This window comes from Pteropus medius, unplaced genomic scaffold (assembly GCF_902729225.1).
Source record: "Pteropus medius unplaced genomic scaffold, Ma_sr-lr_union100, whole genome shotgun sequence".
NCBI lineage: Eukaryota > Metazoa > Chordata > Mammalia > Chiroptera > Pteropodidae > Pteropus > Pteropus medius.
Window position 1 is genome coordinate 13,277,292 of NW_024355990.1, and position 25,953 is coordinate 13,303,244.

General features: G+C 34.3%; 1 protein-coding gene across 6 annotated transcripts in view; it reads right to left on the reverse strand.

Annotated features, from left to right (window-relative positions):
- TLK2 (tousled like kinase 2) overlaps window positions 1–25,953 on the reverse strand; it is an 87,652-nt gene that overhangs the window by 22,893 nt on the left and 38,806 nt on the right. For all 6 annotated transcript variants that reach the window (XM_039859919.1, XM_039859921.1, XM_039859920.1 and 3 more), the window contains 6 exons: window positions 17,984–18,151; window positions 11,100–11,195; window positions 9,711–9,803; window positions 5,073–5,183; window positions 3,931–4,067; window positions 1,377–1,529 (listed from right to left, as the gene is read on the reverse strand). In XM_039859919.1, coding sequence (XP_039715853.1) covers window positions 1,377–1,529; window positions 3,931–4,067; window positions 5,073–5,183; window positions 9,711–9,803; window positions 11,100–11,195; window positions 17,984–18,151 — 758 coding nt within the window. The remainder of the gene's footprint in view (window positions 1–1,376; window positions 1,530–3,930; window positions 4,068–5,072; window positions 5,184–9,710; window positions 9,804–11,099; window positions 11,196–17,983; window positions 18,152–25,953) is intronic.

Consider the following 25,953-nt stretch of genomic DNA (forward strand, 5'->3'; position numbering starts at 1 on the left):
TGAAGACATAAAAGGCAAGAGACATGAGTCAATAAATTATATGATATTATTATTTTTTATCTGTGACTATCTTTAGACCTGAAACTTATTTTAAATTAAAGAATCCCATACTGACAGCTTTACAAAATTTCTTTTTCCCTCGAAAAACCAATGTAGCCACTATAGATATACTGATTATAATACCAATAACTGTTTCTATTAAAAATATTTTTTTTAATTTCAAATATCCAATGCAGAAACCAATTTCAGGGTTACCATCAATTCTTTAGAGACTGCCTACACTATTATCTGTAGAGCTCTTTTTTTTTCCTTTTTAATTTGAAAGCCTCTTAAAGACAGGTGGTGGTTTAAATGTATTCAGGGTATGCATAAGAAATATTTTAAATAGGTGTAATATATAGGTTTCATTTCCCATGCCAATTCTAGATTGGCAGTTCCTATCTAGTTGGCAAACTACAGCAGTGTCGTTCAGCCCACAGTCTGTTTTTGTAAATAAAGTTTTATCAGAACACAGCCATACCCATTCATTTACGTATTGTCTGTGGCTGCTTTCAGGCTACAACAATAGAGTAGGTGCAACAGAGATCCTACCCTCTAGCTTCCTAAGCCTAAAGTATTTATTTACTATCTGGCCCATTATAGGAAAGCTTGTGAACTCCTGTCACAGTGGAAGACTCTCTTAGTGGTCAAGAATTCAATGATCAAAAAGGGAACTCTGACACGGGGTGAGGGTAGAAAAGGAAGGCATCTGTGCTTAGGATATTCTAACCCTGCTAATTCATGGCAGCTATGTAATAATTGTTGATGGGCAGTGAAAAAGATGACTACACTGCAATTTAAGATATTGGTGTTTTCCTTGGGTACCCCAGAACAGGAAAAAATGATGTCATGTCAAGATTTGGTTTATTGGGAAAATGTCCTTTTCCTTATTTTATACCTATTTTTTCTTAGCTTACTCCTAAGTTTGTGGCTGTTAACTAAGTGTCCTTTAGACCAGTAAAGAGCATTCTTCAGTCTGAGGCAGCAGCCAGGTAATCCCCAGAAGATGATGACAACATACCATAAGCAATTATATCATTTGAATACCAACCACAATGCCATCATGTTTATTATAAGAGTGGCCAAAGATCATGACATCAAGCTGAGCAACATTACGTCTCCCTCATTCAAAAGTCCCCAGGTAAGACCAGGACTAAGAAAATGAATTAATTGTATACGGCTTTTACGTGAGTTGAGCAAATCCATCAATGTAAGAAGAAAGCTTAAGCTCTAGAAATCTCTATAATTTATCATTTTTTCCCAGTGGCATTCAATAGGACATTTGTGTTTCGAAGGAGGGAGTGGTTTCTCAAAGCTCACACCAATAAAGAACATACGTTTCATTTTCCGCTCCATTGGTCTTGCTTTTCCGCTGTTTCTGCTCATTGGTTGCCGGAGGGGCCTGTCCCATGGCAGGAGGTTTCCGCTTTGCTAACATTTTCCGTTGTCTTTCTATCTCTTCCCTCTGTGAATTTATCCTTTCCTGTTGCCTAGATATAAAAGATGTTGCAAAGAGGGAAAAGGTCAAAAAAATTTTAACATAGCTACAGAATAAACAGGTATCTTTTGTCACCTGTATATCTGAGACTTCAGAAAAAAAATAAGCCCCTTTAAATCAAGTAGACTTTTGATTTTAATTTAAGATTGGAAGAGCCAAATATTTGGTGAAAGAAAGATTTTTTTGGAATGAGTGTGAGCTTTACGGCACTAGTTATGATTATTTTCAGAGTAGAAAAGTGGGCAGGAAGAAACAATATCAAATTTCTACTATGACCTTATTTTCTGACTAAAAAGAAAGAATTTTCCAATTTCTTTTTAACAGTTGAAACAACTCTCTGATATGAACTTATTAAAGTAAAAAACTGTATTTACTTAAAAAAAGTACAAAAGGTTCTAAGTGTCTTTTTATTTATTTGGATTAAAGTTTCCTCAAATTATATCTAGAAAGATACAAATTTGAAGGATACTAAACAAAGTAAAAAAGATTTTCATTTACTCTAGTCTAAGTGAACCATTACTACTCCAAGTCTCTCACTCACTGATATGGTAAAATCTAAACTAAGTTTTTGAAAAACAAGTACATTCAGAGAAAGCACGATGAAGCCTTGCAACTAGTAAAAATTCCTTAAGGAATGGTACATTAGATGAGTTAATACATGTAAGAACTCTTTAGACATCTAATACCATTACCATTAGAATATTTCCTAGTAGAATGTCCAGTTTTCTATAATAAACAAGTTTATAAATTAGTAATCAATAAAAGTATCAATATAAGAAAACCACTCTCTCTCATGTATCCCACCACTTAACAGATATTAAGTTTTATAGACTTGGCATATAAAAATATACCAAGATCTGGGATTAACCTTTTAACAGACTAAAATCTAAATCGCCTATCAGAGCTGACAGTCAGATGCTAACTCCCCTTTCTTTCTCTAAAGTGCTCCCCTGCCAACTCCTTTTCTTAATCCAATCTTCATTTTTGTAGAATGACAGAATCTACTTTTTAAAACCTATTCTCAAATGAAATCCAATCTATCCTCTTTCCTGAACACTGTAGTTGTGTCTCTGGACCTTTTCCAGATTCAGTATATCTTTCTAGGAAGGACGGCAACCAGAAAAATAAGTACTCCAGGATAGATGCCCATAAGACAATTTATGCTGCCATATCTACAAGGGCAACACGCTGAGCAAGGTTAACCTAATCTGAGTACTGCAAACAACTAACTATTCATCTAATACAATTCCCTTGGCTTTGCTATGACCTGGGTTACTGATTAGATATCAATTTAACAACAGAATGGAAATTTTAATTCATGAGTTTTCTGCTTGTCTGAAAAACTCTTTTAATTATCATTAGAGATATGCCTCACTCTCCAAAACATGGCTTGAAAGAACTTCTATCACCACTCATGTTTACAGCTCAGAGTGGATGCCGCTGAGCCTCTGGCACTGACCTAAGTCAAAAGGCTTTGTTTTCTTCCAGTGTACAGTATATTTGACTCAACAGCCTCCCATCACACCAAAATGTGCATTCTCAAGGTACATTTGTGAGGCAAAAATACACCTAAACCAAGTTGGAGGTTAAAGTATCACATACAAAACAATGACTACTAACGTGTAATCCAAAGGTTAGTTTTAATAAAGTATTATTACTTTACATCAACATCTGAACTTTTCTTTCAGGAATAAATGTTATTTTTGTTTCATTACTATTTAAAACTAGTCCCATAGACTCCAATTAATGCTCACTAAGTTCTTTCAGCAAGGAAAAAAAAAGGTAGGAAAAGTAGTCTACGGAACCCTCATGATGATCTCAGCAGATTTAAAGTTTGAGAGCCCATGATTAAAAACACAATGCCTCCCACCCCGGTCTTGGATGGAAATGATCTCCATGATCAAATTCACAATGCCACCCCCCAGTGTCAGACAGAAATGAGCTGACAAACCAAAATAAATAATGAACACTGCCTCCTTAAAGAGGCTCAGCGACATGTTCTATAAGGTTCTTCTAGAGTTTCATTTTGTTTGATACCTAACGAGTCCTTGCCTATTTCATTTTTTTTGTGGACCCAGAGTAAATACTTAGCCACTCTCATAAAATCCATTACACAATTTAAAAAATATCAAGAAAATTCCTAGATCTTTCTTCCTTAGCTTTAGAAATTCTGATTCTTTTAAACTTTAATGTAGAACTAATTTTTTATTCCTCTGATGGTTTGTGTCATTTTTTTCCCGGGACCTCACCTCATTCTCTACATGTGTGGTGACTAAAACTGAATGAAAAGATGACTACCGCTATTAGAATTATTAATGACTACGATTTCAGAAAACTTAAAAAATTCCAAACCAATTTTTCAATTCTCAATCAAATTATCACAATGAACTTACTTGATAAGGTTCTGGAAAGCATAACCATCTGTCCACTGTTCCGTAAAAGAGGCCCCATGTCGCACAGTGGTAAAGTGGCCCAATCTCAAGCGGTCTTGCATGCTCTTATCTCTACATGCCATCTTCTCTTGTTTTGACTTACGGGAAAGGACAAATAGAAAATAATTTCATTTTCCTATGAGAACTCAGATACAAAGCTATGTTTATTTGTTATACTACACTGTTCAAAGTTTAGTACAACAGGCTAAATCTACATTGACTTTAGGAAGTATCCTAACACTTGCAATAAATTCTCTGTATTAACATCTGCCTTGTTATTCCTGTCATAAAAATGGAAAATAAAGTAGTTTTCTTTCTATAAAATTAATGAATTAAAAGATGAGGCAAAATGTCCCTCAGTATTTTTGACATCAGTAAAATAATCTACTTCGCTTTTATCAGCGTTTCTTACCATTTTAACAAGATTGCAAAGATTTCAGCGCAAGTAACCACAGTCTGTTTCAAATCTCTAGCTTGTAATAATTTTATTAAAAAGTACTGCCATCTTAAAGCTTTCAATATGAGATAAATAAGTACTGGAGATGCATTAGTAAAAAAAAAAAAAAACTTTTAAGAAAGTTACTAATAATTACTAAAAGCAAGTGCAACTAATCAATTACTATAAAAGAGACATCAGCCAATTAATCATATTCAAGTACATATATACCAACTTAATTATTTTGTAGCACAAAGCACTTATTTATCACATTATATACATAAATTACTCCAAATACCATCTCTGAAATGGAAATGTAACTACTGTTAAATGTTTATAATAGTAATAGAATACACACTTCAATTGATAGGATAAAAATAAGAATTTTGGGGAGAAACACCCCAAATAAATTCAACTAAGACTAGCTGTCTTTGTCCAATCAACATCACACTCAAAACAATGCATAGCCAGAAAGAATGTCGCAAATTATTACTCTGGATGCTTGGTCCAGTTGTCCACGCAAGAAAGAATTCTAATTGCCAAACCATAAATCTTCTAAAAAGCCCTACTTTGAAATATTCTCACGTCAGGTAAGATAAGGGACCACAACAATGACACACACTAAGCATCTTGGGATACAGAGTTCAGGCCCCCATTCATCACTCACCTTTTCTATAAGGAGTTTCTTGCTCATTGTCACACATCGATTTAATCGTTCTTTGTATTTCTCTAGCATCTTTTGCTGTTCATCAATCTGCCGTCTCAAATCACAGTTGGCCTTCAATGGGAAACAAAATTTTAATTAGCTCCAAGGAAGACAGATTAATACAAAAGCAGTTTCTACAGTGTCTGCGAATCATTTATGAGGTTAAATCAACAGCAAAATTAAGAGTCAAAGAACAGTAACTGTCTTTAAAAGGAGGTACTTTATTCTCTCTTAATAAACATCATCTATTTATTAAAGATGAAGTCTGTTACTAGAAGTGAGCTTGTTTTTCTAATGATATTTTACTCTTCCTAAAATCTAGTTACAGCTAAATCTAATACATCACATATGCCTCAATTGTTATAAAATAAAAGAAAACTCTGCAATGAATGAGGTGTTTAAAACACATACAAGGGTGATTACGCACTTTCTGAAAAAATTACAGAATTTTTTAAAAAACCACATATAGTTACGTGCAATTGTTCTTTGTTTTTCTATTCTTGTTTCCAAAGAAAAAGAGACATGAATGTACATGTTTCTTACCAGAGAAGCCAGACACACCCATGCATGCCCACATAAGACAGAATAACAAACAAGTTGAATACAAGGTCCTGGTTCAAGAATACCAGAATGTAAATACACAGTTAATTTAGCTGTGGCCAGAAGGATAGGCTAAATACTTTGAAAAAGTCAAGCCTCCTACAATAACAGAGAAGGAAAGAACCACTAACCCAAGGCCAATTTTGACTCGCAATTCTGAATTTATTTTTGTGTTAAATAAAAGATCTCTACTCTCTTTTGGCAAATAAATGCTACTTTATAATAACTTGCTTGAATTATGAAAAAAAAATCTGGTATTTCCCAATCAAATGAAATAAGTGTTTCTGAAACAAGTAAAAAGCACAAATGGAAGATATCACAGCATACTCAATTGCTGAGACTTTTCAGCTTAATTTTTAAAGTGACCAGAGTACAACAGCTTCCATCTCCAAATTTCTGCTCTCCTCGTAGTATAATTTCTTCATATTAGTTCTTCTTACAGAGTTCTATGGACCACATTATCAAAGGCAAAGCGCAAGTACATTTGGGTAAATGTGACTACTTCATATTAAAGAACCTACAAGCCAAAGATTATGTAATGTTTATGTGAAATTCAATCTACTTTTGGACAGTAAGCATTCCCTTGAAATCTGTAATCAAATGTATGGAATCAATGAATCTCTGGAGGTTTATTTAAAATGTTAAGAACTCTTAAATTTTTATGGTTTCTAATACTACTTTGTATTCAGGTTTAAAATAGCACCTGGCTAGCAGCTCCTGATGCAGCCTTACCCGACATCTCACTAAAACAGCAAAACTCAATGAACAATCCAGGTTTGCTTGCAAGGAGACGGAAAGACCAGTGGTCATTTCCCTGTCCCTCCAGGTCAGAAACGCAAGTTCTAACCAACTTGAAAAAAATGGCGGCTGTCCTTCTGGGTCTTCCTTTTTGGCATATAGGTTCTTTTGGTACTGCTCTACATTCAAACAAAGACTATAACCTTCAGAAAACAAGGGATTAGAAGCGGGGTAGTGGTGAAAAAAGGGAGCATACTGCTTTGTGGAAAATGAAGCAGGCTATTTTTTTTAAACCAAAAGGAGTACTTTTGATTTAAAAAAAGTTAGGATTCAACCTGTTCATATACTCTATCTTCTCAATCTTAAGAGTCAGGTGATAAAAGAACAAGGTGAACCCATGGTCCTTTTTCAGTCCAGCAGAGCACTCTGGACAAAAACCTGCCAGTACCAGAATTGGGCTAGGAGGTTTTTAAACCCAAATATATCTAATTATAAATCTTGGCAATGCAACCAGCACCCAAGTGAACACGAACGGGAATAAGAGCAACCCCAAGCAAGTATATATGCTAACGATGAAAGACGGATGGGAAGTACTACTAAGTCTAAACATGGCTCTGTTCATTTGAAGATGGAGAAAAAGAAACAAACAAACAAACAAACAAAACAGACCCAAGGGAGAATATTTCTGAAAAAGGAAAAGGAACGTCAAAATGTTTGTGAACTATAAAAATTATCTCCCTACAGAAATCAAGAACATTTTAGACTACCACTTATCATATTTCATAAAACGTAAAAGGACATGGTATCTATGAAATAAAAGCCAAAAACCATAAAGAATATACAGGATGGAATAAGAAAGTGAATTAGATAAGGGAAAAAAGTGGGTAAATTAAAAATGTAAATAACAGAATCAAAATTCACATGAGCTGCAGTACATAAAAAATATATAAAAGGCAAAATGTTTAATGAGATTCAGAAGATATGGGTAATCATATTAAATGAGACATAAAACGATAAAAATAAAGGCTAGAGATCAAGGTCCGAGCTAGAAACCAAGAAAGAGGCCAAAAAAAAAAAAAATGAATGAAAAAAGGGCAGAAATTAGGTATAACCACACATTTCCAGAAAAACCATAAAGATCCATATATAGATGTGCCCTGGCAAAATTTCCTGAAATACAAGAATAAAGTTGGGGGGTGGGAGTGGGGCGGAAGGGAGGAACCTATAGTTATCATGGAAAACAGATTACCATGTTTGTTACTTTGGTCATGGCCTTCTCTGAAACATTAAAAATTAGAGAAATTAAAAAGGGGCGTGTGTGTTAGGAGGAAAAGGCCAACAGGTTATGACACAAAAATTTTATACACAGTTCTCTACTACATGGGAAGGAAAGAGAAAGAATTCTCAGCTCTACAAGGGCACAGAAAATTTAACACTGTTACAGCCTTCTTGAAAAACAATTACTTATAATGTATTCCAGTCATCAAGAGATGAAAGAAGACAAAAACTATGATTAAAAAAAAAATTGCCAATGAGCTCTGAAACCAGTTTAACAAACATGTGTAACTAATTATTATAAATTTGGTCACAAAATTTCCTGTAAATATAAGAATTATTCCTTTTGTGTAGTTCTCATATTTTAGTCACAAGTACCTTGAGATCACTAATGCTTTGAAAGTTTCACTGACTTTCCAGATTAGCATAATATATTCAAGAAAAAGAACAAAAAGTGAAATGAAAACCGAAAAAGTTATTAAAGGAAAATGAAATAAAGATAAAAAGGGAAAAGTAAAGTATCACTGGGGTGGAAAAATCAAAGTCTAGGCATTTGGTTGGAAGAAAACAGATCAACTATGAATTTCACAAATCACAAGTTTATAAATTCAGTACAATGCAAATCCTTTTAAATATAAAAGCCAAGTTCTAAGAATTATTCTTACATAAAACATTTTAAATAATAAATAAGTCTTTAAAAGATCAGATTTTACCTATAAAGATCAGGCTTATAGCTTAGATATGTGCTATATTCCAGGTTTTACATAGGAGGGAGTCAAATACACTATTTCATATTATATTTTGATAATTATAGAAATGAAGGTAAATTTTTTTGGAGGGGAGACAATCACAAATAGTGACTTTTATTATCTTTATTATTAAACAGAACACTTTATTCAAACAAAGTCTTACCTAATAAGAAAAACTGAAAAGCCAGGTTTGCAGACCCCCACCCAGCTGTGTCTCTGGAGCCCTAGCGGTTCCTCTGTAGAACCTTCAGGGCCCAGGGAGACGGTTTAAAAACCACCACATCAGTATAAGTAAGGATCGAACCTACCCCTTCTAAATCACTGGAGAAGAGCAAAATGTTATCCAATTTTATTTATAAATCAGCACTATTTATGTGTGTGTGTGTGTGTGTGTGTGTGTGTGTGTGTGTGTGGTACAAATATATATGATATCTATATATATGGTACAAATGGCTCAAAAAATTTACTAAGAAAATGTACCATATGTTTTATCTGTTAATGTAATTACAGGTGCCATATTTTTCAGTATTCTCTAAATCTTTTATACTGAGCATGTATTGTTTTTATAACTATAAAAAAATTTTTTTAATTTTAAAAACGAGTCAGTCATTATGCCAAATTGCATTTTTAAAAAAACATTTAAAAAAATGTTTGGTATACTGCCTAGTGGTATCTTTTAAATTCCAGATTAGCTATTTTTATAATGGTATATTGCCTAGTGGTATCTTTTAAATTCCAGATTATTGGAATTTTGGTAAATTGCCTAGTGGTATCTTTTAAATTTAAAAATAGATTAGCTATTTTTAAAGTTTCTCTTGTAAGCATAAAAAACTTCTGATAAATAAGTTATAAAAGATGTAAAATACAAAACCAGAGCAATGAAATAGTTTTTAAAATTCAAGAACAGTAAAATAACTCCTCTGGAATGGAAAAACATTTTATACTTATTCCCACAGTTACACATGAAACATAATATTCCATATATCTATTATCTCTAGTATATATTTAAATATTTAAATCTTACAATGTAAGATTTCCAACTGAAAGTGCTTAGAATCTAGGTTTAACCCTGGTTGCTACTCAGATTCCCTCAGATTAAAGGAAAATGTCCAAGTGTTTATTATTTAACTTTGTTATCTGGCTATAGTAATTATCTCTATGATATACATATCATCTAAATACATGTAACATTAATCAGTGCTTGTTATAAAATCTCTTACCATATTTTAATACTTACTCTTAACAAATCATCTATTCTTCCCTCCTTCTTCTCTAAGTCAGAATTCTTACTGTTTTCTAGTGCAGATATTTTTTCTATTGTGAGGTCAGACTATAGAGACAAAGAGAATGTAAATTTCGGATTAATCTCAAAATATTACATGTCGTCATGTTTCTCATTACTTTTCTGAAATTAAAAAAATACACCTGCTAACACAAATAGCCTAGAATCAAATGGCTCAAGAAATTTAAATGCCTTCCTCATCCCATTCTTTAAGCCTTATATTCTGCTATATCTGCACTTCGAAAGTGTGTTAATGCTGGAATCAAATATATGAATTCTCAAACTACTATGCACTGAACAATACAGAAACATACAACTCTAGAAACTAACTTTGGATAGAAAAGGACTTCAGAGACATGACCCAAATCTCTAAAGAACAAATGTGCCACCTAGTGGAAACAAAGAACACTCAGATGGGGCGAGATGAAGTTATCTGAAAGCTCAACTATCTTAAGTCTGTTCAACTGTCCACAGGCTGGTAATTCAAATAAAATTAAAATCTGGTCCTGAGGACTGTATAGCTCTTGAGATTTAAGAAATTCTCCTAGACTGTCAAGCATCCTGTCCTGAAAGCAGCACAGTGCCAAGAGAAAACCCAGTATACTATTTGGCTAGTTCAAAATCACAAAATGGAGAGTACATCCACTATCCTTTTCAGATATTACCTTTGAATGTTCACAACATTCCCTAGATTAAAAAGAGTTTCTGAAGACTGTTTAAGGAAAAAATTATGTTGGTGTGCCACATGTTAAAGAAGTTTAGCTAGGTCTTGCTAAATAAGGAGTAAATTAACTCCTTTCATAAAGTAGTGAATTAACATTCATTGAAGCCTATTGTGAGTACTGTCTTAATAAGCATTTTGTATACACTGTTTCAGGTAATCAGAATCAACTATATTTTACAGGTGATTTGTACGTAAGAAAACTGAGGCCCCAAAAAGATAACGTGTAAGTTGCAGAGCCAGAATTTAAACAAAGGCCTAGAAGTCTCCAAATGGGTGCTCTTTCCACAACACCATGCTACCACATGCCAGAAAGGAAAAGAAACATTCCAAAAGACTTTAATTACTCATAATGCAAGTTCTGGATATAATAATACAAAATAACGAGGTAAACTGACAAAAATAAAGGGAAGACCAAGAGAAGATGCTTATTATTAACACAGTATCATTAACAATAGTCACCCTGCTGTACATTACATCCCCATGACTTATTTTATAACTGGAAGTTTGTAACTTTCGACCACCTTCATCGGCTTCATACAAGAAGACTCGGGTTTTATATGTGATTAGCATTTATTCCTCAGCAGATCGTTTCCTCCTCCATTTATTCATCACCGACTTACCTGGGTCTGTCTGTGCTGGATGGAGATCTGTTTCTGGGAGCTGCAGGAATGCTCTGTGTTACCAGATCCTGTAGAAGAGGGACTGTTTTGTTGAGCCTGTAATAAAGGTATATCACCAATCACAAGAAAGTTTTGCATCTTCCTCCAGAAACATTTGTATGAATGTAAATGATTAACTCTCTATAAAACAAACTCTTTCGGAAAGTCAGAAGTAGTCAGGGCCATGTAGCCAAGATGACTGTAAAACAATTCAAAGGAGAAGCAAGGGCTAGACGTGGTGGCTTGGACCATGTTTCTGTAAATAAGGTGTTAAATGCTTATAAGTGAATTTTTAAATATGTAAATTAGAGAAAATTAAAAGTTATTCCTGTAGTAACAGGCCTTTTTCATTTATATTTCAATATGCTCATGTTGGAAAAGACTGGTGAAGCATCCACTGCACAGGGGATGCTAGTGACTCCAGGCAGAAAGGGCTGTGAACTGTGAACCACTACCCGGAATACAGTAGGCCCTCATCAAGGGTTTCAGTTACCTGTGGTCAACCATGGTCTGAAAATATTAAATGGAAAACTCCAGAAATAAACAATCTATAGGTTTGAAATTGTGCACTGTTCTGAATAACGTCATGAAACCTTGCGCCGTCTAGCTCTGTCCTGCTCAGGTTGTAAATCACTCCACGCTGTATGCACCACACACCCTTTAGTCACACAGTAGCCATCTCGACTGTCCTGTCGTGGTATCCCAGTGCTTGTGTTCAAGTAACCCTTATTTTACCTAACAATGGCCCCAGAGAGCACTAATAGTGATGCTCCTGATTCGGATATGCCAAAGAGAAGCCATAAAATGCCTCCTTTAAGTGAAAAAGTATGTACAGGAAAGAAGAGTATTGGCACTACCTGCAGTTTCGAGCATCAACTAGTGCTCCTGGGACATACACCCTGCAGGTAAGGGGGACTACTGTAGTCTCCTGAATCCACAAACGTTATCCCTGAACACACAATGGTCCAAAAATCCAGGTTATTTCCAATATTATCACATGCTGTGAATTTTACATGCAACTGATTGGATATTCTAAGGCATTTTTAAATTTATAAGGTTTAAGATTTAATATGATTCAACTATTCAGAAATATATTGTCACTATACTCCCCAAAGCCCTTCTAAAAACAACACTGCACATAACAATACAATACAACCCATCACAGACATAATTAGGAAATACTGGATAAAATAGTCAGTAAAAAAGAACATGAAAGAATAGAAAAATCAATAGTTGCTGAGATTCCAAAACTAATAGGCTTTCCAGAGGAAAAGAACAAAGGGAAAAAAAATAATCAAAAAACAGTAAACTAAAATTTCTCTGAGGTAAAAAGATAAGTTTTAAGAGTGAAAAGGCCTACCATATGACACGCAGCATTAATGGAGAAAAAATATCAACAGTGGCTAGACATCAAGAACAGTAAGATACCGCATGATCATCTTGACAGATGTAGAAAAAGGACCCAACATTCTTACATAATGAAAACACTCAACAAACTCAGAATAGAGGGGAACTTTCTCAACCCCAAAAAGGCCATCTCTGAAAAACATTCTGAAAAGCAAACATAATACCTTCATAGATTACAGGCTTTCCCCATTAAGAGCAGAAACAAGACAAGGATGTCCACTTGAACCACTTCTATTCAACACTGTACTAAAGGTTCTAGCCAGGGCAATTAGGCAAGAAAATAAAATAAAACGCATCCAGGCTGGAAAAGAAAAAGTAATATTATCTCTAGGCCCAGATAACATGATTTTGTATACAGAAAGTTTTACTAAAAAACTTTTAGAACTAAAACACAAGTTCAACCAGATTGTAGGGTACAAGATCAATACAGAAAAATCAATTGTATATTCTAGCAATGAGCAATCTGAAAATAAAAATAAACTTCTATTTGCAAGAGCATCAAAAAGAATAAATACTTAGAAATAATGCTAACAAAAGGACAATATCTGTACACTAAAGACTGTAAATGTTATTGAAAAATATTAAAAGAGACCTAAATAAATGAAATGGTATCTCATGTTCATAGATTGGAAGACAATATTTTTAAAAGGGCAAGACTCCCCAAATTGATCTATAGATTCAGCATAATTGCTATAAATCCCAGCTGGTTTGTTTGCAGCAATTAAAAAGCTGTTTCTAAAATGCATATGGAAATACAAGGGATCCCACAGAAAAACAATCTTGGAAAAGAATAAAGTTGGAGGAATCGCACTTCCTGATTTTGAAACTTAATTACTACAAAGCTATAGTAATAAAGACAGTATGGTACTGAAATAATAGGCATATAGATCAATGGAGTAGAACTGAGAGTCCAAAAACAAACCCTTTCCGTTTACAGTCATCTGATTTTTGACAAGAGTGCCCAGATAATTCAATGGAGAAAGAGGGATTATATTTACTGATACAAATCCATGAAAACCCATGAGGCCATAATGATAATCGAAGAAGAGAAAGCTATTTGTCACCATCTGATATGGCTATTACTCCTTATTTTAAAAATTAAACTTTTATTTAAAAATTAAAATTGGTAATTACAAGGAAAGAACTAAGCATTTAACCTATCTTTCTGGTAGGTTATATGTCTGGCAGAACTATATGTCAGTGTAGCCTAACAGGCCCAGATTATGAAGAAAGTTCTCTTTTACATAAGAATAGACGCTAATAAAAGGTAAGTGTGATAATGTTAATTGGGCAATCTGGAAAAATGTTAATATACTTTAGAAAATGCTTGTTAAGATACCTAAGAGATAGGTGGTAAAGATTTCTGAAATGCACTTTAAAGTACTTCAGCATAAAAAAAAGCAAACTACATCTATATTTTAAAAAGCAAGCTTTTGAGAACATTTGGTATAATGTTCAAAGATATAGCTTTCAAGGAAATAATAGACCTGGCATTAAAAAAAAAAAAAAAATCCAGTACCTCGACAACTAGAATTGTCTCATTCAGTCAAAACTAATTAAATGACCAGAACTGTTTTCTTCTCGGTAAACCCAATAACATCATTTGGTTTTACAATGCCTAATATCGAAACAATCATAATATTCTAAATGCTCCTTAAGTGTTTTCAAATTTTAGAATAATTTAAAAAGCAGAAGAGATCCCATTATAGTTAAAATAAAAAACTAAATATCATATACTTGTAACAATAACTAAAAAATTCAAAGATGAAGAAGGAAGCTGGGTGATATGAGTATGTTAAATTCATTTCTTACAATAAGGAACAAACAGATCTTGGTTAAAATTGATTAAATCAGAGATATATTATTTGAAGTTAAAATGGCAACTTAACAGTGGTTATCTCTCTGAAGGGTGCAGAGAAAGAATTTACTCTTCAATACTTCAATTTTTTGTGGCCATATACTTGTAATATTTTTACAATTAGAAAATTATATGCTTATAATTTTAAAAAATTGAAGGTTGTAAGTTAAAACATGTAAAATTATGTAATATACATAGCATTTAAAGGACAAAACTCATTCTACAACTCGCTGTTTTTATTAATATATATCTAGAGATCTTTCACTGTTAGTTATATCTCATTTCTTTTGTCAACTGTATAGTATCTCACTGTATATATGTATCATATTTTATTATTTAACTAGTCCCTATACAAAAGATGCTTTTATTAACTCATGCAACATATAATTACAATGAGTGTCTATTAGAGTAGATCCTATTTTCTGGCATTGGAAATACAAAAGTTAACAAAGCAAAATCTCTGACCTGAGGAAACTTACATTCCAGTGGGGGGATAAAAGAGGGGGTTGTCGGACAAAAAAGTAAATTATAGTAGGTCATCAGGTAATAAGAATAAAGAGAAAGACAAAGCAGGCATAGGAGCTAGATAATGTGTGGGGCGGGCAGGGAGGAGTTGCATTTCATACAGTGTAGTCAGGGTAGGCCTCTCTAATGGGGTAAATTTAATTAGAGACTAGAGAGAACTGAGGGAGCTGGTTATCTAGGGGAAGAATGTTAAGTGCAAAGGCCCTGAGGTGAGCATGCCAGGCAGTGTTTGAGGAAGCAAGGTAGCCCATGTGGTGAGAAAGGGAGATAAGTAGTAAAAGATGTCAGGGCATTAGGGAACAAGACCATGCAGGGACTTATGTGCCATTTTAAGCACTTTTGGGCAGGGGAGTGGCATGACTGGACTTATGTTTCAATAGGATCACTCTGATCTGTTCAGAACAAATTAAAAATAAAGGTAGAAGCAGAGTCCAGTTAGGAGGCTAACTGCCATAACCTCAGTGGGAGACAAGGTTTACATTTGAGTGGTAGTAGTGAAGGGGGTTAGAGATGGTAGGATTCCGAACATATTTTGAAGGTAAAATCAATATGATTTGCTGATGGATGTGGAGTTGGGGTATAAAATAAAGAGAAGAGACAAGAGTGACTTTAAGATTTTTAAACAATTAGAAGGAGAGAGTTGACAATGATTAAGATGTAGAAGGCTGTGGGAGAAATGGGTTTGGAGTTGGGGGACAAAATGAAGAATTCAGTTTGGGACATGTCACATTTGATATGCTTATTAGACATGAAGAGATGATGACTAGAGGCAACTGACTACACAGGTCTGGAATTTAGAGCAGGGCTCTGGGCTAGAGATATAAACTTGGAAGTCCTCTGCATATGGGTGATTAAATTAGAACAAAGAAACTAAATGAGATTCTGTGGAGAATAAAGGTAGAGTGACGAGTCTGAAGACTGAGCCCTGTGGCACTTCAATGTTTAGAGATCTGAGAAATGAGGAGCAACCACCTAGACAGAGAAAAGCTTGTGCTTGGAGAAGAAGGGATTGGTCACTGTGGCTGATAAATTATGCTAGATGAGTTCTGAGCACTGATCACTGGATTCAACAATGTGGAAGTCTCAGATACCCTTCTAAGTTCTTTTGAAACACTGGTGGAGGGAAACTGCTTCCAGATTTTTACAATTATAAACAATACAATAAACATCTCTGTAGTTTTCTGGGAATGGAATTTCTGGATCCAAGGATATATAAACTTAACACTAAGATACATTCCCAGCTCATCCAAATGACTGTACCAATTTAAAGTCAGTATAGAATTGCATGTGTGTCTATCACATACACTTAGAATTACCAAACTTATTAATTCTTCCCAATTTAATATGTCAAAAATGTTATCTTGTTTTATTCTGCATTTCTCTATTGCTGAAGTTAAACATGAGAAACACAACTGTACAAAAGCATTTAGGCTTTTGGATTTTATGTTGTTCCCACGTTCCTTCTTCACACGTCATTTTCTTACTTCTCTCTGCCACCTCTCTTCCATGTGAGAACAATCTGGCTGCAGCATCTGCAAGCCCTTTGACAGGCTGAGAACGTGGCTGTCCTGCACGTGCACCCAGCCCAAGCCTGCATGTCCCTACTTTCTATGGGAAACTTACTTAGGAAAATGAGTTCTTAATGATCGAAATTCTGTGTATTTAACTACATGCCCATTACACAGGGGGCATTCAGTAAATATCTGTGGAATAAACAGAGGGAGTTTCCCTCAAGTGAAACCTAAGTAGTTTTTAAGGAAATAAAAGAACAAATGGACAAACAACCCCCTGATTAGCCAAGGTTTTACCTGGGAAAGTTAGATCTAAGATGAAGATTTAACAAATATCAGCAGATAGTAAGCACACAATTAAATTTATACAAACAACACAGATAGAGAAACAGATACATTCTCTAAACTAACACAAGTTCATACTGCTGTCAGTTCCACCCACAATATTATATTGGTCAATTCTCCCATTTTTATGCCATGTTTCCTTAGTCACCCAGGAATAAAATTATACTGTTTTCACACAAGATGTTTCTCCATTCCTTTGATGATTACAAAATTCTGTAAATTCTTTGAAACTTCTATCATCTATTTCTTGAGGGAAAGCAATAACTATATGAAAGTATTCCAAATAATGCACAATGATTCCTTATCTAAGTATTTTGTTTTTATTTCCTTTCCTTAAGATACCCACTGCTTTCACAGCCTTTTTGAATACAATTGCATGTGGATTAATGATTCAGAATATATAGAGCCAATAAGGAGGAAACTTAGATTATAAGCAGAGAAAATGAAACAGTAAGAGGGAAAGAAATTTAAATCAACAGTGACTTTAGCTCTGAAAGATGCCCCTAAAAATGAAAGAATAGGGCAATGGGGCTTTCTCTTGCTTTATACCATCCTTGGCCACAAGCAGGTACTTGGATAGGCAACAGAAACCAAGAAAAGCAGAAACTTTTGAGTCAAATGGCATTATAATTTGGCAAATAAAAACGGAGTCAAACTTTCATAATATTGAAGTTCTTATTACTTAAGAAGGGAGAAAGAAGCAAGCTGAAAGGAGCAAACAGCCAATATTCCTGGGAAGAAGGACCGTACCAACACTCTGAAGAGGAGAGAGAAGGCAAATGTGCTGGTTGCCCAGCTACAGGGGTGGGGGTGGGGGGATGGCCAGGAGGCATGCTATGGAATGCCCGTCTACACGCTAAAATTCTACTGACTTGAATACTGCTTTAAATACGTGATGGCTGGAGTCTGGATTTTGTTTTTAATTATATGAGTTATTTGGTTGCAATGGAATTTGATCTGTATTTTCTTTACTTCTTTATCAACCTAAGATTATGTTTTCCTTCTCATGGTGTACTCAGACATTGACAAAGCAGTCTCTCTCAACCCCTTGAACCAAGAAGAACTGAGAAAAAGCACACTCCTTTTCAAAGTGACACAGAGTTAGACACGTCATCATCTCTCTACCAAAATAATTACTCCAACTTCATCAAGGAGCTCAGGGCAGCAAGGATCTACATAAGTTTAGCCTTGGTACTCACTGAAACAAAAGTGAAGCAGAGGCCAGCTCCCCTCTGTGCCAGCTGCTCTGTGTCAAGGCGAGGTTTTGCTAGCATCACTGACATCAGGGTTGGCAGAGCGGATTGCTCCTCTGGTACCTCTTTTGCAGTGCTGCCATCTAAACCATAGAGGGGCTGTTCTACTCGCCGCTGGAAAACATTTAAAAAAACAAAACAAAACAAAACACAAATTATGAGAAAGAAAATCTGGTATTATCAAAATATGCAACACATTAGAACACCGTTATTGAATATAATGACTTTAAAAAGAAAAAACCTTCTCTGAAAACAACTATGGAGAGCGTAGTGACATTACCACTGGATTATAACCCATCTATGAACTTAAGTTAATATCTAACTCAAATTCTGCAAAATTACATTTTAATGGTTCTATATTTACATAACTGAATTTTCAGGTTACTTTGTAGGGTTCGACAAATCAACTTCATAATACTCTCATTCCTACAAAGAAAATGTTATTTCAATCCTGTAGGTAAATGAAGATTAAGACTTTTGTTCCCCACTTTATAGGCAGAGCTTATTTTACTCTCCATTGTAGTCTCATCATACTAAGATGCAAAAAGCTAAAATAAATACAAGCAAAACAAGTTCTATAGTACACTAAAAGAATAATATACCACGATTGTGTATGACATATTCCAGAAATGTAAGGATGGTTCATTATCAGCAAATCTATTGTAATTCATTATATTAAGTAATGTGTATGTGTGGGGAGGGTGTCAAGATTATTCCCTTCAGATGCCCAAAAAGATTTGCACATTATTGGGCAACTCTTAAAAAACAAACAAACGAACAAAAAAAAACAAACAAACAAAAAAAAAACTGGACATTTCTCTGTTATAACAAATATCTTTAATATAGAGTATTTTTTCAGAAATTAATATAAATTAATGGTGCTACACTAAAGACACTTTCATTAAAGATAGGAATGAGATGGGGTTAATACATTAACATCACAATCATTCAACATTTTTATAGAAGTTTTGGTCGAGGTGATAAGGAAAAACTGAGGAATAAACACTAGAAAAAGGTAAAGATTAAAGTGTCATTTTTGGATGATATAACTATTCACAAAGGAAACCAAGCAAATCAATTAAAAAAAAATAAGATTTCAGGAAGATGGCCAAATATAAATATACAAAAATTAATAGCTTCCCCATATACCAACAACGACTGATTATAATCAGAACATGTAATGGAAGAAAAAGCAGATTCAAAATTTAAAAAAAAAAAAATCTGTAAAATACTCCAAAGTAAACTTAAGATATATTCAGATTACATGTTTAAAAAACTACAGCTTCACTGTCAGATATAAATTAAATGGTGATACTATGCTCCTGGATTCAAATTTTATAGATGTCAAATTTCTCTAAAAGCTAATGCTTAGGGCTTTTTTATTTTTTGTTTTGTTTTTTTCTTATTTTGCAAGACAGTGCTATGGTGGTAAGTGATCATCTAGGTTCCCTCTTGCTCTCTTCTAAGGGGGTTGTTTTTGTGGAACTTCACAAATGAATTCTGAAGTTCACATGGAAAAATAATCAAAATAATCAAATAATTTTTTTATAAAGACTATCAGGGAACCTTGACTAGCTATTAAAACATACAAAGTAAAATGAACTAAATCAGCATAATACTGGTACAGGAGCTGATTGATCAGTGGCATAGAAAATTCAGAAAGAGACCATATAATATGGATGTATAATTTGTGATTTAAGTCAAATTAGTGAGAACTTACATAAAAATTACAAGAAAATATAAACAAATGCTTTTATGACTTTCTAGTGATGGACATTTTAAACATGACATTAAAAATACAAACCATATAAGAACATCTAAGAATAACACAAAACCAGTAAGTAATAAAGGAAAAACATTGGTAAGTTTGACTACTTCAAATTTTTGACTTTTGAATGGTGAAAGGCAACATAAAGTTAAAAGACAAAATTACAAACAGGCAAAAATATTTACAATATAAATGATGAGTTAACAATCTTAATAAATAATGTATTCCTACCCGCCAGTAAGAAAAAAAGAATACTTCAATAAATAAATAGGCAAAGGACCTGGGCAAACATTAAAACAGAAATCCAAAGATTAAAAATATGAAAAAAATGTTTAAATCAATAATAAAGAAATGCAAGTTAAAATAAGGCATTTTTCTCACTGGCAAAGATTACAATGATAAAATTCAGTATTAGAAGGGTACGTAGAAACTGAGACTCTCAAACTGCTATAACCAGCCAGCAATTATGTAATGACATTTTAAAGTGAGCACATTCTTTGAGAATTATACTTTGAAAATTTATCAAAAGGAAAACAAATACATAAGAACAGATGTATATACACAAGAACATTCATTATAACACTATTTATAGAAAACGAAATGGTTATAGGATATTGGTTAAATTACAACCCAAATAAGGAAATCTATAATGTGAACATACATGCACACTGAACTGTTTACCTGAAGAGGGCTTTCTATTTTACCACTTCTGAATTGGTGGACTTTCAAAATATGTACATGTGTCTTTATCAGGAACTATTATTTAACATTTTCATTTTAGGAAATGAAAATAAACTAACCAAAGTATCCTGAAAAATAAAATCTATGAGTCCACATCCTTAAGTCCAACACTCCTACCTAACCAAACGCAACGGTTCAAATTCAGAATCCAGAGCATCTGCGATACCCATTCACGACAATATTCTCACTACTTGGGAGAATGTATTTCTAAAGCTGCAATACTCAAATTAAATATTGTTATGTATTTAATAAATATTTGCCAAGTACTGATAGATTTTAAAATATTTCTGGAAATAGAGCAGGCTTGGGATGTCTGAACCACCCTTCCCTTAGAAAACAGGACAAAATATTTTTTAAAAAGGTATTAAAAGCAACGAAGCGTCGATAAAACAGAAGGGATGTGCCAGGGCAAAATCTAAGGGAAATTAGGGACACAAGACAGGTAAAAGAAGCACCAAAGTCACATTTGCCCTAAGGGTACCTGCAGATCTTGAATTTCTGTATCTAGGACACCACAGTGCCAAGCAAACAGTTGCAGGCCAAAGCTCACCTAAGCTCAACAGGAAACCTTTCCCACTTCACACTGGGCTTCCAAAGGGCTACACACTCTCAGGGTGAATGCAAACCAGGAGAAAAATTTCCCCTACTCTCCGGAAGCTGCAAGGAAACTGCACTGGCACCAAGGGGGTGGGGCTTCCCTGAGGAATATTAACATAATTCAAATCGATATGGCTTGAGTAGTTGAAATAAACAAAATAAGTAAAACAAACAAAATGCAAGCCGCGAATTCATTAATTTAAAGTAGTGTTGGACTGGCAGACTCTATAGGCACTTGGAAGCAGCAAATAAAAATTCCTTCTGGAGGAACACATCTTTATGCTAGATCTCAAAGAAACTTCACAAATAATTTTTCAAGAATGATGAGCAGCACACTGCAAAACAAAAATAAAGCACAAAGAAAGAAAGCCCCAAGCAACAACTAGGAAAACCAAGAGACAGCAGAAACAGAGTCATAAAAACTTCAAATACCAGAATTATCAGACAACAGATTATAAAATAACTATGCTTACTAGATTAAAAAAAATAGGACGGGCATGAAAACATCTGCAAGGAAATATAATGACAAAAATTAAGAATTCAATGGGGTTAACAGCAAATCAGATACAACGAAACAAGGAATTTGGGAACTGAAAGGCAAGAAAGTATTCAGAATGTAGCATACAGACACCAAAACAGAGAAAAGAAACTAAGTGGCATGGTGACAAAGTGAGAAGGTCTAACATGGTTAACTGAAATTTCACAGGTTAACTGAAATTTCACAGGAGGAAGAAAAAGGGAAGAGGGCAGAGATACTGTTTGAAGAAACAATAGCTAACAATTATCCATAATGGTGCAAGATACCAACCCACAGATACCAGCAGCCCAACAAATCACAAGCAAGAGAAATAAAAAGATGCATCATAATTAAAATGCAGAACACCATAGATAAAGATTTCAAAAGCAGCTGGGGGAGACAGATAATTTCAAAGAAATAAGTAAATGAAAGCTGTTTTTCCATAGTAACAATGGGAACCAGAAGGTGATAATAATATCCTCAATTGTTAAAGAAAAACAGTGCCAATCTAAAAACATACACAGCAAAAACATCTTTCGAGAATAAGAGAAAAATAAAACGAAGGCTAAACAAGAGGCACAGAAGGACTTAGTAATTCCATTTCTGAGTATTTATCTAAAGAAACACAAAACACTGCTTAGAAAGGACGTGTGCATGCATCTGTTCATTGCAGCATTACAATTTACAATAGTCAAGATATGGAGGTAACCTGGGTGTCTATCAATGGATGAATGGATGAAGAAGCGGTTGGTACATATATACAATGGAATATTGCTGAGCCATACAAATATCTAAAAATGATAGAATAGGCAAGATAAATAAAAAACACATTAAAAATTATATATTTAAGTCCAATATAATGATAATTACATTAAGTGTAAACAGGATAAATGTTCAAGTTAAAAAGATTTTAGACCAAATAAAGGAAAAACTTCAACTATATTTGTCAGATATACTGAAAACATAATAAAGTTGATAGTATAAAAATGGAAGTATTTATGTCATACCATGGTTTGGATATATTAAATATCAGATAAACTATATTTAGAGCAAAGAGTATCACAAAAGATGAAGAAAATCAATAATATACATACAAAAATATAAATACAAGAAGAAACAGGGCACTCCCAAAATCATGAAAGACATGTTAGACAGTAAATGACAGAACGAACAGCCAAAAATCAGAATACAGAAAATTTAAACACTGTGATTAAATGCCATGATGAACAAAATTGACTTAATGACAAAACTAAATTTGGAGATACATACACGAATAGTTCAACTGTAAGAAAAAGCAAATGGTGATCACAAAAATGAGAATAGTGGTTGTTTCTAATGTAGAGGGAGGGAGCTGTGATGAGGGAAGAGCACATACAGGTTTCCAGGGAGCTGGAAATATTTTACTTCTTGGCCTAAGTAATGATTATATAGAGTCAACTTTATAATAATTTTCTATAAACTTTTTTGGTGAAAGGCCAGACAGAAATATTTTTGGTTTTTCAAGCCACATATCCTCTCTGCCATATATTCTTCTTTGCCTCTACAACTCTTTAAATATGCAAACATTCTTAGCTTGAGAGCTGTGGGCTGTAGTTTACTAACTCCTGCATTAAAATGATCATGCTTAATGTACTTTTCGTATATACCAAAAAATACAAAAGAATCAGAGAGAAAAATGCTAAAGTAATTCTTTATCCACTCACTCTTCCTTTCCAATAAACAGTCTTGAGCACCCACTGTGTGTCAAGCGCTGTTTTTGGGTGTTAGAGACTGAAAATTGAACAAGATATTATCTTGTGTAGATATTCCACATTAAACAGGGGAAATAGTTAAAATAATTACACCTTTATGTAATAAGTACTCTGAGAGATGTAAACGGGAGTAAACAAAACAAAGTAAAGCCCCTGTGCTCATGGGATTAACATTCTAGTGGGAGAAAAAGGGCAATAGATTGTGTAGTTAAAAATTAAAATATATAACTTATTAAATGAAAATGTATTAAAACTATACCACACAACAATGATGAATGAACTACAATAACACATAACGATATGGATGAATCTCACAAAAGTAATGCTGAAAGCCAGACACAAGAGTATATACTGCATGATTCCTTTTATACAAAACAGAAAAAACCCATGTATGCTGTTAGAAGTGAGGACAGTAGCTATTCTAAATGGCAGGGAGAGAGGGCTGATAACTGGAAGGGAGCCTAAGGGGAATTTCAGGCAGGGGGCTGGTAATATTTCATTTCTTGTGCTGGTACCAGTTTGTGAAAATTCATTAAGCTTTAGACTTATATGTGTACTCTTCTATATGTATAAATAGAAATCAATAAAAAAATTTAAATATATATGTCAGGTGGTAATAACTAAGAATTAAAGCAGAATTAGGGACATAGGGACTGCTTGTTTTAAAGTTCGCCAGGGGAGACCTCTCTGATGAAGTCATTTTTGAGAAATAACCTGAAGAAGAGATTGTTAATCATGCTGTTCCTGGAAGAGGAAATCACAAGTGCAAAGGCCCCAAAGCAGAAGAGTGCTGTACAGTATTCGAGGAACTTCAAGGAGGCCAGCATGGCTGCAGTGACATGAAGGAGAGGGAGAACAGCTGGAGATGTCAGTCAGGTGGGCAGGTAGGGGAGCACAGATCAAGTGGGAGCATCCAAGCCATGTAAGTCTAGAGCAATGTGGACTAGCCACTGGACGGTTTGGGGCAGAGGATCTGTCTTAGCTTTTTAACTGAAATCACTCTGGCTACTATATTGAGAACAGGTGAGACATGGGCAGAAACAGGGAGACCTCACTTTGGAGGCTAATGCAGAGAACCAGAAGAATAGAAAGTGGTCATATTCCGATCTATTTTAAAGAAAAAAGAGGATTTACGGATGGATTACATATAGAGCATGAGGTTAAAACTCAAAAACTTGGACAGAATAAACTGTCATTTACCAAGACAAGGCAGACTGAAGGGAGAATGTTTTGTCATTGCTGTTTTGGTACTGAAGGGGAAGCAAGAGTTGCTTGTTGGACATTTTAAGCTGTCCATTAGATACATAAGTAGGAATGTCAAGAAGAGAGTCTGATACCTAATTGTCAGGGAGACTGGTGCCCAGTGAAGGCAGGCAAATTCTTTTATCCTAAAAGGCTGACATGGATACTAATGCAAGTAGCTTAGTAGATTTGGTATAAGAGCATATGAAAGTCTTCTTCTAATTGCTTCTATTTTCTCAGTAAAATAAAAAAGTAAAGCCATCACTTGAGATAGTGGAGAGGAAGGAAGTGTTGCTGCAGGCTTGCAGGAAATGACAAAAATATGACATAGTCATATAAATGTTCATCTGGGAAAGGGAACTAACTAGAGGAATACAGGAGGATTGGCAGGCAGCTAGGGGTGCACATGAGGTTAGTGCTTGTAAAGTGCGATTGGTCAGCACGTGTGTTTTCCTCTAAGCTGAGCTGCTTAGAGGCAGGCAAAGAAAAGGTGGATAATTAGATTTAATCAGAGTTGGGTTTTTTTAGGCAAGTAACATAGAAAGATAATGGGAAAAGGAAACTGAGGGGCATACACAAATTAGTCATTAGAACTAATTATGAGGCACAGAATCAAAATTGCAAAGATAGAGAGCTTCTCAGTGCAATGGAAAAGGAAAGTTACAGTTTGGTTCCTATTTCAATGCCTAATATATACTTAGATTTGCACAATAATAATGAGGCCCAGCCACCATTTGTACAGCTGGCAGAAATGTCTACAGATCACTGAGTGCATCTCTTTTGTCTTCAAGTAAAACTTGACCTAAACTGACAAATGATAGATGGGTGGTCACACTACTGAAAAATAAATGAGAAAATGAGTATTTCAGAAGAAAAAAAAAGTAACAGACAAGAAAATTCTACAAAACATATTTGTCCGAAATATATAATTCTGCAATCTCATTTAGTCATTTTAGAACTTTAACTGGTTTTAAACTTAAGACAAATAAATACGCGGGCCTTCGAAACACTTATCTAACAAACCGTAACCTAACCCAACAAACATCACATATTTCTAACATTTTAAAATTTGGCATGGATGACAAAATAATGGCAAAAATTTTCAAGTGGAGTACATTTTCATAACTGCTTTAATAGTTACAATCACCCCCAATGAATGCATGTTTTTATGATAGCGGGGGAGGGGAGAAGTGCATTTTAAAATACCTTAATACGAAAGATTAAATCACTTAGGAAAAGAGCAGTATTAACCAACTCTACTGAGGCAGAGAAAAACAACTTTCCTAAACAAACAGAGACC